The following is a 13,762-nucleotide window of genomic DNA, read 5'->3' as shown; positions in this document are numbered from 1 at the left end:
TCGAGGCCGTCTATATTCTAGAAAGACGTAAAGCCAAAAGGCGCAAAGTTTATCACAAAAACTGCAAAAAAGCGGAGATACGTTCGAAACCGGAATTTATTTTTACTAAATAAGCACAATATTTTTGTCTATTTAAGAAACATGCTGGAAGGGTAGTTCCCAACAACAAGAAAAAATTAACACAACCATATGGAGACAGACGGCTTCTGTCATGAAATAGCAAAAAAAAAAAACGGCTACTATTTAAAGAAACTAGTTGTCCCGACGCTAAAAAATTACCTGTGTAATAAAACTTTTTGTCTGAATACATACATTAATTTGCAAATTCTTGTTTCCAAACATACATACGGCTGGGCACCCTCAAAGTGACTTTTAGATGCTAGCTATATACTCTTCCTTCTTGTATCACCCTTTAAATCCGCCATTTCAAGGAATTATGGCACGTAAAGGCACTCCTACAATCTTCCATCGGATTAGAAAACAAGCTCGTGCATTGCACCCTTGGCAACACACTTGTCCGGAAATGGGATGCTCTCTGGAACAAGTATGCCGAAATTCGACGTATTAAGTCTCTGACGGTAAAAAAGTGTCTTTCACTCATTCTTGGAAATGTTTGACGTGGATCTTATGTTGGGTAGGCTTAATAAAAACACACCTGTGCGAGCTTTATTCTGATATTTCCGCTCGAAATAAAAACTGGGTCGTTGCATTCATAAATACACACCACTTGTTTTTTTTTTGTATTTTACTGTGCTGGAAAACGATCAATGCAGGAATTGTTCGGCATAGCTTCCAGATCAAAAAAATCCACACCATATAATACTATTTGTCATAGAGGTCTGCGTGAATTCGTTTTCTATTTACATTTCCCCTTGTAACGGTTAGAGAACCGCTAGAGTACCGTGATTTACAAGCACGATGCCGCATATGTACGCAACCTTCACTAAAACGCAGAAGGAAATCTTATTCAGGAGCTTGAGTGGAACCGTAATTGGCGAAAAAGTAGGATCGGCTTCCTATGAGGCATTAACACAAGACACTTCGCTCAAGCTATGCACAGTGGTAGAGGAATCATCGTTTTGTTTCAAACTCACATTGGAGAAATGAGAAAAATGTATCCTCCGTGACCGGAATTGAATCCGTGACCTTTTTTTCAGCATCGTAACAACTCAACAGGTTACTATAGCTTTCTGACTCACGTAGTGAACGGGACAAGGTTGGGGGAGGAATTTTGTAGCATACGTACGTACGCGCGTGCGTACAGATATTTAGCTAAAAATATATGCCTACATCATGTTCTGAGATTTATACCTGCTGCATTATGCCGGAAAATGTCGTTACATACAATGCAGTACAATTTCTAAAAAAAGGGTCCTTTCACTTTACGGGCGCGTTGACTGCGGCCTCTGTGTGCGCCTTGCTTAGACAGGTGCTGAGCGTTAGATTTGTTACAGACGATTATACTATTCGCTTACGTTGTTTCCGAGCGACGTACCATATTCCCACGTGCTTTCATGCGAGCTGTGATACAACTAGCGACTGACTGAATCAACAACTAGAGACGTTTTGCAGAACCGTCTTCACCAACCTCGGGACAACCTATGAGGTTTCAGTGTATTTTGCTGTGCCTAGTACCTCTTGTAATTCGGCGCAAAACCAAGCGGCTAAGCGTGACACTGCCTGGATTTCTTCTTGCTTAACGTAGCATGCGTGCTATCGTTCGCGTATTAGAAAGTTCCTTTTGTTTGCTTGTTTGCAGTTAAACTCTGTAAAAGACTATTTGCAATGTCCGAATCGCTGCCTTGACATAGGAAACGTGCTAATAGCAACGTAAGGGCGGCGGCGTAACTGGATAAAAAGCTGCCAGCTGCCCTCACACCAAGCTCCCATTATCCTTCGAGATGGGGTGTTACGGCTGCCGACACTACATTATATCCTGCTTCGTGCAATGGACGCTCATGAATGTCCCCATATTTTGAATAACGTGAGAGATGCTAAAGTAAAATTTATTAAAGGTGGACCGTGGGAGACTCCATGGACCATCAAGCTTCAAAACCCTAATTATGTATAGGTGACTCACTTGATATATGGCCTGCCAAACAACCAACCGTCCTTTTCACAGAAACGCGCGTTGAGTAGATTTATTCTGCAAAAACTAAAGTTACGGTAAAAGGAATAGTTAAATTAGAAGCTGGATCTACCAAGCTCGTCATTTATACACGCGTTTCTCCGTCTCGACCTTCGATTTGTCTAATAGGAACATGGCCTCGTCAGTGCATAGCTTCAGAGGTTTTGCAAGTTCATCAAAGGTGACGAAAAGTTTTTGCCAGAATGCCGCTTCAGCCATTCACGAAGTGCGCCTGAACTTGCAGTTCTGGAGACCTGAGCTACTCCGTGGCGATGGACATCCTAGACTACGTGCGACGTGAGACTGCGTACGCGCCGCTCAAGTCGTCTCTCAACACGGTGGACGAGCTCGACACGCGCCTTCGCGCCACCGACTTCTATGCCAAGTGGCAGGTACCCGCTTGATCTCTCTCATATGCCGGCAACCAATGCGTATACAGCAGACTTGTGCACGTTAGAGAAGAAATGTAACCGATTGCATTGCAATTACAGCCTAAAAAAGTAACAAAAAAAGACCCTAAAGCACTGGTCCTCAACCACGAGTGTGGGGGGGATCCCTTGTGGACTTGCTGAAGTGCTAGGGGTCGCCACCATTAATTAAGTAGACCCCGCCATATTGAAAAAAAAAACACTTTGCTCTTGTATCTAAAGTCGCTCATACACCTATTTATATGTTAACGTCCGTCGAAGCCTCGATTTCATATGCGGACCCTTTGGCGTGTGTGGCTGTTTACCACGACTTCTGTGTTGTGGGAGGAGCCGACTTTACAACGCGTGTTACGAGAAAAATTCAAGCGTACGTAGCTGCTGCTTTGCGTTGCTACCTGGCTTGGTTTGGCTTAGAAGATTGGCACAGAGGAAGAGAGGTTTCGAAAAAGGAAAAAAAAAAGAAAGCATTGAACGTTTTTGCCAGGAGTTCAGTGTCTCTGGCACATCTAACACGTCTCGCAAAAAAAGGAGGCTAGAAATATTTTAATGGGTTATGTTGTAATCAACTTCACGAAAGAAGTAATTGGATTGCAAAGAGCGTTAATGCCGAAAGGAAGTAACAGAATTGTTGAAAAGCTACAATAAAATCGTAAAATGTAATTTTTTACAAGCAGTTCATTAATTGTAACGCGTTGCGTACAAGTCTGATATGCAGTAACCGTAGATGAAAAGTAAATACCAGAAATATGTGAACACAAAGGCGCACACTTCAGCATCTTCCACACACAACAACAAAGCTCCTCTCATAGTAACAAAGCATTTTAACTACTGACAATAAGCAGAACTAGAAAGGTAGTTTTATTGCCCCAAGTGACTCCATTCATAATCCCAAAAATACCTTTCTACATTTCCGCTGCCGAAGTTATGCCATAGAGTCCTCTTTGTTAAAAGAGTGTACTGGAGTGCTTGTCAGTACATTTCAGCGTTTAAAAAGAGCGCAGAATACGTGACTAAGCAAGGAACATAGGACACAGCCACGCGGCGATAAAAATGTTGTTGTCATATTAACAAATCTCTTTATATTACTTTTTACGGCAAAATTTTATTTCGCTTTTCTTCCTTTCTTCTTCTTTTCCATTCGCGTTTCATGTAAATTTTTCTACCCAATTAAAATCCGCACAGGTGTTCATCGTCTGTTGCTTCCTTAGTCCCGTCTTCTGCGCTGTTTTTAAGCGCTAAAACTTTGTCAATACTCTTCAGAATAATAAGAGGATATTACGAGTGGTTTTTATGCGTAGCCTACTTGCCTTTGCGTTTATTCATTCACAATCAGACGTACATGAAGAACCAACTGCAAGTCCACTACGATCGCCTACACTGGGAAGACGCCACGAATGAAAGCATGTCCCAGAAGTGAGTTTGCACGCATGTTTTCGATGCTCGAACCCCGCGATGCGGTGATTTGATCTCTGACGAGAGTGCAACAAACTCCCGCAGGTTGATCAGGAAGGACGTTGTTTTCTGGGCCTGCCAGTTTAACTACCAGCCGTGCTTAGACAATTGTGTACGGACGTTCCAGGATTTTATGAACAATTCGCGAAGCCTTAAAAGGTAAGTGGCCATGAAGTGTTTTCTTTTTATGCTGTCGTTCAAAGCGTGCATTGCCATGATACCTTTCTCGGAAAAGAAGTTTTCACGATTCCCAGAAATAAGTTTGTTCAGACATCTCACAGATAAGTAAAAGGTCCTGCTTCAATGCACTTCCGCGCTGAAGGACCAGATTAGGGAACATTAGTAAGTTTGTTCACCTCAACACTGCTAATAATGTTCGCTCTTGTACGGTGCTAATAAGGCAACATGCTCGAACAGTAATCTACAGATATGAGTGCCTGGCTATGATTATCAGTCAGGGAACCTAAAATAGCGGCAACGAAATGCTAGCCGTGGGCTCTGGTTAGTTTTCTGAACCCCAACAAGCACAAACCTTGAAGTAAATTATAGTTAAGCGTGTATAAGAAATGTAACATACAAAATATCTTAAAACAACGGAAAAGACAACAAATGCTACATTACGATGTTACATACGGGCACTATTATCTATCTTTGCTTACAGTGTATTCCTCGAAAAAACAAGTTGTAATTGTAATCACCGCTTAAACGATATGAAGACCGTTTAAAAAATTCATAGCTCGTGAACCAACTGTTCGTGACTATGTCGTATGCACATTTTGTTATACGATTAAGGGCACGTATAGCAAAGAAGATATCGTGTGCAAATGAATCAATGATATAGCAAGGAAGATATCGCGTGCACCCCTGAATCTTCCTTAAATACATCCGTTATTCAGATTCTATTCGTCGACTGTGCAATGGCCTTTCACGTTAACTTTGTTCGATGAAAAATGGAAATGCCATATGCGCAGGTCGCTTCAGCGCGATCTCACCGGAACCCTGGTGACGTTGTGTCATGGCATCCGGCTGGGGGACAACACGGACTGGCGCTTTCTCGTGGACCACATCCGGGATGCCAGTAACAGCGAACAGGCGCACGTCATTGTTAGCGCCCTCGGGTGCACTAAAGAGACCAACAACATTCGGAGGTACGCCGTCCCCCGGATTCGATCGCGTTGTCGGTCATTCGTCGCGCGTAAATAGACAGTCTCCGCAAAGGCGTTTATGAAATTAATGGCGTAGAAGAAATGTTTGGAATCACCAAGATGACAAAGGTTATGTCCATTAGAATCTGTCTTCTAGAAAAAGCAGGCAAGACTTCACTGAACTTAAAACAGAAATTATGCCGTGGTGCTAACATCGTGTCACGTCTAGATGGCATTACTGCGTGCAAATAAACCATAACTGAAACTCACTAAAATGACAAAAGGTTTCTCCTTTGGAATCAGGCGTCCAGATAAAACAGGCATGACTACTTCACTGACCTCAAAACAGAAATTGGGCCTTCGCAGTAACATCGTGCCAGTCCTTGAAAAGAATTTCCGCCCGCAAGGACACCATAAGGAAGGACAGGTCCATGACACCCTGGAGCGAGTACTACCATATGTTTAAAGATAATGTCCTAAGGCAGAGAAAAAAAAAAACACATTAATAGCCGAATTACGCGCGTGCGACAGCAAAAAGATGAGGAGAGTGGGAAGTTGGGTTTGTTGAGGATGCATAATTGTAGCGCGGGAATAGTCACAGACGCGGGTTCGATTCCCGGCTGCGGCGGCCGCTTTTCTGGGCGCTAAAAGCGAAAACGCCCGTGTGTTCGAGATTTCGGCGCACGTTAGATCCCCAGGGGGTCAAAATTAATCCGGAGCCCTGCACTACGGCACGCCTCATCGTTTGTGTAGCGTCCGTGCGCTAAACCTCCCAATCAATCAATCAATCAATCAATCAATCAATCAATCAATCAATCAATCAATCAATCAATCAATCAATCAATCAATCAATCAATCAATCAATCAATCAATCAATCAATCAATCAATCAATCAATCAATCAATCAATCAATCAATCAATCAATCAATCAATCAATCAATCAATCAATCAATCAATCAACTAATTAATTAATTAAAGTCAGTCAATCAATCAATCAAAGGGAATAGTCACAGATTGTACTCATCCCGTCTCTTGTCATCTACCAATTTAAGCGCTACGTCTACGAGCAGAAAGGTGTCCCAAAAGCTTTAACTGTTCCCTTTGCGTGCTTATGAAATTACCGGTTCGAGCTTCGTTACTGAGATGCTCATACCATCGAGTGTTACTGGCTAATAAAGGCCAAAGAGATACTATAGCTGCGCATTTGAGTTAGCGCGTTTAAAATACCTGGAACCGCATTTTTGCTAATTGCGTCTTTGACTCGGATGTTGCCGGTCGCAGTCTGCTGTCGTTCTCCATGCGCAACATGACGGCCATCAACAAGAACATGGGCGACGCCACCGGGTACTTCTTCGAGAGCGCCGCCTACTCGAACAAGGGAAGCGACATCACCCTGCAGTTCTTCATGGACAACTGGAAAACTTTGCTCGACAAGTAAGACACGCGCGGCTGCTGCTTCTGCTGCTTCTGCAGTGGTTTGTTATTTCGCGCTTTAAACTAATGCTTTTATGACACCTCTGCATCAAACGTGTTGGACTGCAGAAAATATAAGATGTAAGACGGGCATGTCTTATTTAGTGCCGTAGTTCATAGCTGGTTTGCTAGATTTACAATTCACCGGTTAGCCCAACAGCGAGTATTTTGTATATATTTGTAATTGCCTATAATTATTTGCCTGTGTTGTATCAAGCCTAGCCTTTTTTCCCGTCACCTTGATATTTATTGAGGCTTTTAATTCTCACAACGGCGGTTTATGCGAAAGACAGGCGAATTTGTCCGGTTGCTTTTTCTTCCCAGTGTCATTTGTAGTGCCAAGTACTTCCTTAATGCAAACAGTAGTTATTGCCACCATGGCGCGCCTCCCCGATGCGCGAAATTTGTGTCAGCTTACTCTAATTTTTTTTGCCAAAGCTGGCTGTCTTTACTGAGATATTTTTACTAAATATATAAAACCAGGATATGTAAGATGATCACACAGGTCCGAAATAGAATATTATTTTTTTTGCTGAGCGTACCGCCTGTCAGGGAAGACATCGTCATTCCTTAAACGCATGTGAAGGAGATTCGGAACGTTGTAAGGAAGAACAAAAAGAGTAGCAAATCATGGAAAACTTTATACCGCGGAGCTGTTATAAGTTAACTCGCCCCCTTTTTTTGTCGGCGTCCGTAGGACGAGAAAAGCCGCTCTCGTAATCTTCACTTAACCACACCCTCTCCTTTTGTCCACCTGCTTGCCTCCAGTGCTACATATTGTAGCGTGAGCTACACCGGCCGAGGTTGAGCAGTTTCGCGTGGCTCCTGGAGAGCCGTGCTGCGCATGCGCCAGGAGCGGTGACGTCACATGGCGCACAGAACGCTTCCCAGCGTCTCTCACACACCCCATGCGCCCAGCGTCTTCGCCGACCTCCGTTCCGCACGTGGCGGCCCGCTCCACTTGATGATCATGCGAGGGGTGGCAGTGTGTGGAACTGATGGTTCGTGCGTCGCAGCAACACCGGCGTGCGCCTGTGGAACCAGCTTAGCTCTGGGGCGATTGGTGAAGCTGCGCCGAGGCCGCTTGATAAATATACGTGTCACATAACGCGTATACCGTGTGTGTGTGTCATTGAAGCAGCAGCAAGCATGATAATCAAGCTAATCCTAGACAACCAGCGCCCGTGTGCCCGAACGCGATAAGTGTGGGAATAAGTTCTCAACTACGACTTCAGCTCTGTCTAGGTAATAAGTCGTTTGCCCGAAACTGATACAAACGCTCGGTTAAGGTAGTGTTTCCGTCGGGTTTTCTGTCAACTTGCTTATTTGCCGTTGCCGACTTCGTCTTATTGGCGTCTTTTTCATAAGCAGGAACTTAATCGGGAACTTATGCGTACGGGCAAAAGGGCCTTGAAAGCTAAGAATAACCAGCTGAACCTTAGCTCACGCTACTTATGTCCTGACATAGTCGGGCTAAGGAGGAAGAGGAGAGGGAGGGAAAACTTTATTTGGTCCTGCAAGTACTGATAATGAACCACTAAGCGGGCCGCTCCCACGTCGGGACCGAAAGGCCAAGCCTCACGCCCACGTCGTGAGCTTGCAGTACAGCCCAGAATTGATCGTGCAGGTCCGGACTGCGAAGTGCAGCCTCCCACCTGGACGCGTCCTTGATAGCCGGATCTTCAATTCGCTCGCAAGACCAGAGCATGTGTTCCAGTGTGGCTAAATCACCACAGTCCATGCAATAAGGCTCCGTATACGTCTCAGGATAAAACATGTTGAGCCTCCGCGGGCAAGGATAAGTGCCAGTCTGCAGTAAGCGTAATGTAAGTGCCTGAGCCCGGTTTAGTTTAGGATGCGGCAAACCATAAATCCTGCGGTTAAGAAGATAATACTTAGTTACTTCCGTCTCCGTCGTCCGTCATCCGTCCGTCCGCACCTCTCCCCCTACACTATAGAAAAAGAAATAGTTAGCGGCGCCCGGTTTCGATCCCACGACTCTCTGGCCGCAACGGGAGGTACGTGGCGCTCTTCCCACTGCGCTACAAAACCAAGAAAGGAGCAAGTGCTAGGACGCGCCGTATGTCCTTGACTCATTCAAACTACGTCAAGAAGCTACTGATACAACGAAGGCACGTGAACCTGAACGTCAACGGAAACGACGTACTGAAAAATTTAGAGGAGGATGTTGAATTTCCCGTGGGAAAGCTGTGGCGGAAGCGCCACGCACCTTGCAGCTCAACCAGAAAAGAGGACGAAGAGGGCGGGCAGCGGGGTAGGAGCGGGAGCACGCAATAAAGAAAGGCGAGAACCAGGAGGTGTTCGATCAGGTAACGCCGGTGTCGGTCTCTTCGCTGTCTCTACATTTATCTACATTTCTCTGTCTCTACAAGGGGGTTCACACTACGTTCCCATTCATGCTCCGATAAAGGAAACAACATAACGGCAACACAATGGAACCTACACGGAACCCCTATGATGCTTCGCATCCTCCTCATGGTTCCCCACGGGAAGATGGTGTAATTTTTTTTTTATACAAGATAGCGTATACTGCCCTAGGAAGATTGTTTCTTAGCAATGCATTTGTGCTCAAAAGTGAAGCCGACATTAAGAAGGTCGGTGTAAGCTTGGTTTTTATAAGCTGGCTCTCTCACATTCTGTGTTGCGCAGTGAAGCCTACTCACAATGCCGCTGAACACTTCCCCGGCACCAGGGCACGCGGTTTCAGCGGGAATTTGTGGCCAACCGCTAACCCACAAACAGCTCCACTGGTTATCGACCTTCAAAGACTGGAATGGCACTGAATATTTTATTGCATGATGCGGCTTGTGTTTGGTTTTAAAGCAAAGCTTTCTACCTTTACCAGCCAACGATGCCTTCGTGGCGTGCGGGACAAGGAACTCCGAATGCGGATGGGAAGGGGGAGGGCGGTTTTCCCTCCCTGAGCACAGTGTAGATGGCGCGGCGATAGGACGCTATTACCCAGCGTTCCCCGCGCACAGCTCCCTGCTCGCACCTGCGGGCGCGTTCTAGGCACGGCTTTGTCGTGTGCTTTAGCGACGGTGGTTTTCGGCCTGTTCTGGCGTGGTTCGCGTCCATCGCGCGCTTCCTTCGCACGGCTTGATTAACTTGTTCGACAGCACTTCCTAGGAAACCCGGACCCGACGGAATTCAGTCGTCGTACGGCAAACATACGTTAAGGATTGGTTTGCAGAGCGGGAAAACAAAATGTAGAGGCCACATACAGACATCTGGCCGCTAGAGAAACGCTACCTTTTGCGCACTGTTAGCCACGAATGGGACCGTTTTCTAAATTGGTGAATACCAATTCGGTTGTGCTTTAACAGGTATTACAATAGGCGAAAGGAGCAACTGGTTATCATAAATAGCGATTGTAAACGTTCCCTCAGCTTTCTCGAAATTCTCAAACTTAACAAAGTAACTAGTTTAAATTGGTATAAATAGGAATCACTAAGCTCACATGCCGAGTTGTTTGGATGTCTGCGCGTGTGTCGCCCGATTGCGTAGCCCTGAGTTAGCACATCAGAATGGCTAGGTTCCGCTGTCTCACCCTTCGAAAGACGCTGCTCTCGGTTTTCTGCCGACGCACGGCTGGGCTACAGCGGCGGCGGCGGACCGTCGTCCGCCGCTCTAGTCCGGCGCTGACGGACGCTCCTGCGTTCGGGACGCCGCCCCCGCGAATTCCAGGTAACGGCTGCCAGAATCTCTGGTTTCGCTCTTTATAAAGCCAGTGTGTGAATTCGAGTGCGTCGCATGAGCAATTCTTGTGGGCGTTTTTTAAAGCTTTGCTTTCCAACTACCTTCACAGCACGGATTGAAGCCAATTTTGTTCTTTTATGTTTTCTGAAAGCAATTGCTGATTTAGGGTATAATTTATACAGATATCTTTATTAACATGCGGGCATAATGTGTGCTTGATGACTTGTTCTCCTTTCCATTATTAGGTACGGGAAGAGTCCGTCTCTAAGGGACACCATATGGTTTGCAATTCAAGGAATCCGGAAAAGTGAAGATATCAAACGGGTACGTTAAACTGGTGATTTGTTTATGACGTCTTATACCCCGAAAACAACTCTCGCGAGACTGCTAAGAGTGCAGAGATGAAGCGCCACCCTGGCATGGATCTTCTCATGCTTCTTCGGGCCATGCAGTATCCGTAAAACTATTAGGTTAACGGTAAAGAGCGTTTCCCAGCTCATGAACGCTTGACCGGAGCCCGCAACAATTGGTTGATCGGAAACAACATAGCACCAAGTGGGTTATTGATCAAGACCAAGTTGGCGGATGGAGCGATACACGCTGCAGCTTTAACTCCCGGTTCATTCGTCTCTTTGTCGCTCCTGCTGCCTTCAGGCCATTTTTCAGTGGAAGGGAATTTGAGTTACATCACACGTGGGTCATTCGACTGCAGGAAAAGTTCACGTATTGTTTAGCGCGAATGTATAACGATGTGCTAATGCAAACCGTAATAGGTATAGAGAAGCCTGCCTTGAAGTACCTGGCTACCTTCTGTGTGGTAAGTATTGTGCGGGGCGTAAATATGCGGTAATGAGAGATCAGTTCAATGCACTTCTCTGCCTGGCGCACGCTAGTAGGCCTACCTTTAAGTGTAGTGTTTGCCTTCACACTCCTCCTACGTGACAAACTGACAGCAACATGGCTCCGTTTCTAACTTTCGTATTTATTCAAGGTTGGGGCTAACCGCGCACAAGAAACAGGCACAGAAAAATCCAAGCAAGAGTACCAGGGTGTAAAATATCAACGTTATTATTTCTGTACCATACTTTCATGCCCCCCTCCTGTACTCTTTTTTCCGTTTCTTTATGGCTCTTTCTTTCGGAAATACGCATGACGACCTATAGACACTTCGTTCAGTGGTTCGTCCTTTAGCTTAAAATGACCGTACTCTTTTCTTATAAAACTGTGCATTTGACTCTTGGGGGAGGTACACTGTTAGCTTTCACGCTTCTCTCAACTTTTTTTTAGGAAGGGATGGCAAATTTTAATATACATGTTCTTGTGTACACGGGTGTTTCAGACTTCATATGCTCCGAACACGGCACAGGTGGATGTTAAGCCCATGACGCATTTCCGCAAAATGCTTTTTTTTCGCTTTCAGTTTGCTCGGGTTGTCTGCACAGCAAAACCCGTCGTGCTCAGGTTTTTCTTATGCACGTTAAGACCTTCAGCAAAACTCATTGCTGAACAAGGTGGTGCTTACTTGTTCCCAAAAATTAAAGCGAGCTAATTCACAACGGCACAGAGGAAGCATGCCGGGGCAAGAGATTTTATTTTTAGAACTCTTGACACCTGTCGGCCGTAAAGGCTTGTACGACTATCTTCGCTTCCCGTCCCTCAAATGGAGCACTGATAAAGAAAGAGTTTTACCACAGCAGACAGTGAAGGCGGTACCTATATTTGGTCAAATAAAAATAAACGTTGTTCAGAGAGCTTAACGGGATACTTTAGTCCTCAGGCGTATGTCCTTGCTGCATTATCAAAAGGAAAAAACTACGTGGAGGGTATAATAGAGTCCACATTGCGGGGTATGTGCTGTGCAGATGGAGCACTTCTTCGCGGACAACGTCCAGAGCAAGAAAGCGCCCAAGAAGCTCACGCGCACCTTTCAGACAGCGCTGGACCTCGCTAGGTCCAACATCAACTGGGTTCTAAAGAACGGCCACGTCATCGAGAAGTGGCTGGACTCCAAACTTGCCAAATCCGACATGCCCAGTGTCGCCGCTGCGTGACGGACCGGCGGCTCACGTTGATGCCGCGTGTGGCGTGCCCAAGCGGCTGCGGTTGTATTGACAACGATTATCCGAAAAGAATCAACAAATAAAATTGAACTTAAAATTGTACTTGTACTGAAGAGAAACGCTTGTTCGATTCAGATCGTGGTGTTTAAAGCTGCACGTGGGCTATGAGTCGCGCCGTAGTGGGAGGCTATGGATTAATTTAAACCACCTGGGGATCTTTAGCGTGCGCCGAAATCCCTACACACGAGCGTTTTAGCTACTCGCCTCCGTTTGAAATGCAGCCACCGCGGCCGAGGTCTAACCCGCGTCCTTGGGCCCAGCAGCACAACTCACTGAGCCACAGAGGCGGGTGGAAACACGAGTATTCATTCACCTGGGCACAAATTATAGGTTTTTGTTTGTTTCTTTCTATTTTTTCTTATTTCGAGCGAAGTTTTTGGTTTTTGTGTGGGTCAGAGGAGAGGCACGGCCAGCCTGATGACACCCTGCCAAAGAACACAGGAAACGTTACCTTTTCGACATGAATCAGTTTGATGTTCGACGGAGCCAATTGTCTACGTAGAGGCAAAAGCCGGGCTGAATTCATGCAGTAACGTCACAATGCCTGTAGCAGAAAAAAAAATACTTTGTATGCGTGTACAGGGACCGGGCGTCTTTTGCGGGCCGTATAAAGTTCCATCAGGTTCTACAGTCACTACACCCAGATGCGGGCTGAAACACCTGATTCGAAAACGCGGTTTCTCGCATGATGCGCCAAACAGTACCAGTCAGAGACGTGCGAGCTACGAGACCTGCAAGCTACCTACGTTTGCATAGGGTGATGCTGAATTAGATCAGCCTTCCTTGTAATTACAACAATGAGCATAATGCATAGCTGTTGACACAGACCAGACGCACGCAGTAGGGACCATTACTGCGGCTTGCCTAATCCCTTGCGCCGAAAGCAGTGATGGTGATAGTGACAGTGACTTTAGATGCGAAACCATTATTATAGTATGTCGAAAATATAGCGTCTCCAGATCACAGACGGCACACAAAATGGCCGATGGCTCAAAAACTGAAAAGTTGATTGAGTTGAAAGTAAATTTGGACAAATTATAGTCTGGGTGGGATTCGACCCAGCGACCACCGGAATACGCGACTGGCACGCATACCCCAAGTTACCCCAGTTCAGCGAAGCTAGTGTACGAAGGTGAACCTAGTGAAAGCGTTGTCGCATTCGAAACTAGCAATTAAACGAGTAGCAAGGTATGTTAACCCTACATTTCCTGTTTGTTTAGCGATATCCATGCGGGTATGTGCAAGTCATAATAAATGAAAGGGACTTTTTTGTATTTGAGAGTCTGGCATGCAGTT

The 13,762-nt window shown here is 45.7% G+C and overlaps 1 protein-coding gene across 1 annotated transcript in view; it reads left to right on the top strand.

Annotated features, from left to right (window-relative positions):
* LOC144151432 (aminopeptidase Ey-like) overlaps positions 1 to 12,467 on the top strand; it is a 60,711-nt gene extending 48,244 nt beyond the window's left edge. The window contains exons 16-22 of the mRNA XM_077682483.1: positions 2,373 to 2,520; positions 3,890 to 3,969; positions 4,054 to 4,167; positions 4,980 to 5,156; positions 6,435 to 6,587; positions 10,592 to 10,670; positions 12,209 to 12,467. Coding sequence (XP_077538609.1) covers positions 2,373 to 2,520; positions 3,890 to 3,969; positions 4,054 to 4,167; positions 4,980 to 5,156; positions 6,435 to 6,587; positions 10,592 to 10,670; positions 12,209 to 12,397 — 940 coding nt within the window. The 3' untranslated portion in view covers positions 12,398 to 12,467. The remainder of the gene's footprint in view (positions 1 to 2,372; positions 2,521 to 3,889; positions 3,970 to 4,053; positions 4,168 to 4,979; positions 5,157 to 6,434; positions 6,588 to 10,591; positions 10,671 to 12,208) is intronic.
* Positions 12,468 to 13,762: the final 1,295 nt, after the last annotated feature.

The sequence above is a fragment of the Haemaphysalis longicornis genome, unplaced genomic scaffold (assembly GCF_048455015.1).
Source record: "Haemaphysalis longicornis isolate Haplotype H1 unplaced genomic scaffold, Haemaphysalis longicornis Haplotype H1 scaffold_9, whole genome shotgun sequence".
NCBI classification, from domain to species: Eukaryota; Metazoa; Arthropoda; class Arachnida; order Ixodida; family Ixodidae; genus Haemaphysalis; species Haemaphysalis longicornis.
Note: the sequence above shows the minus strand (reverse complement) of the source record. Positions and strands in the feature narration are given on the sequence as shown.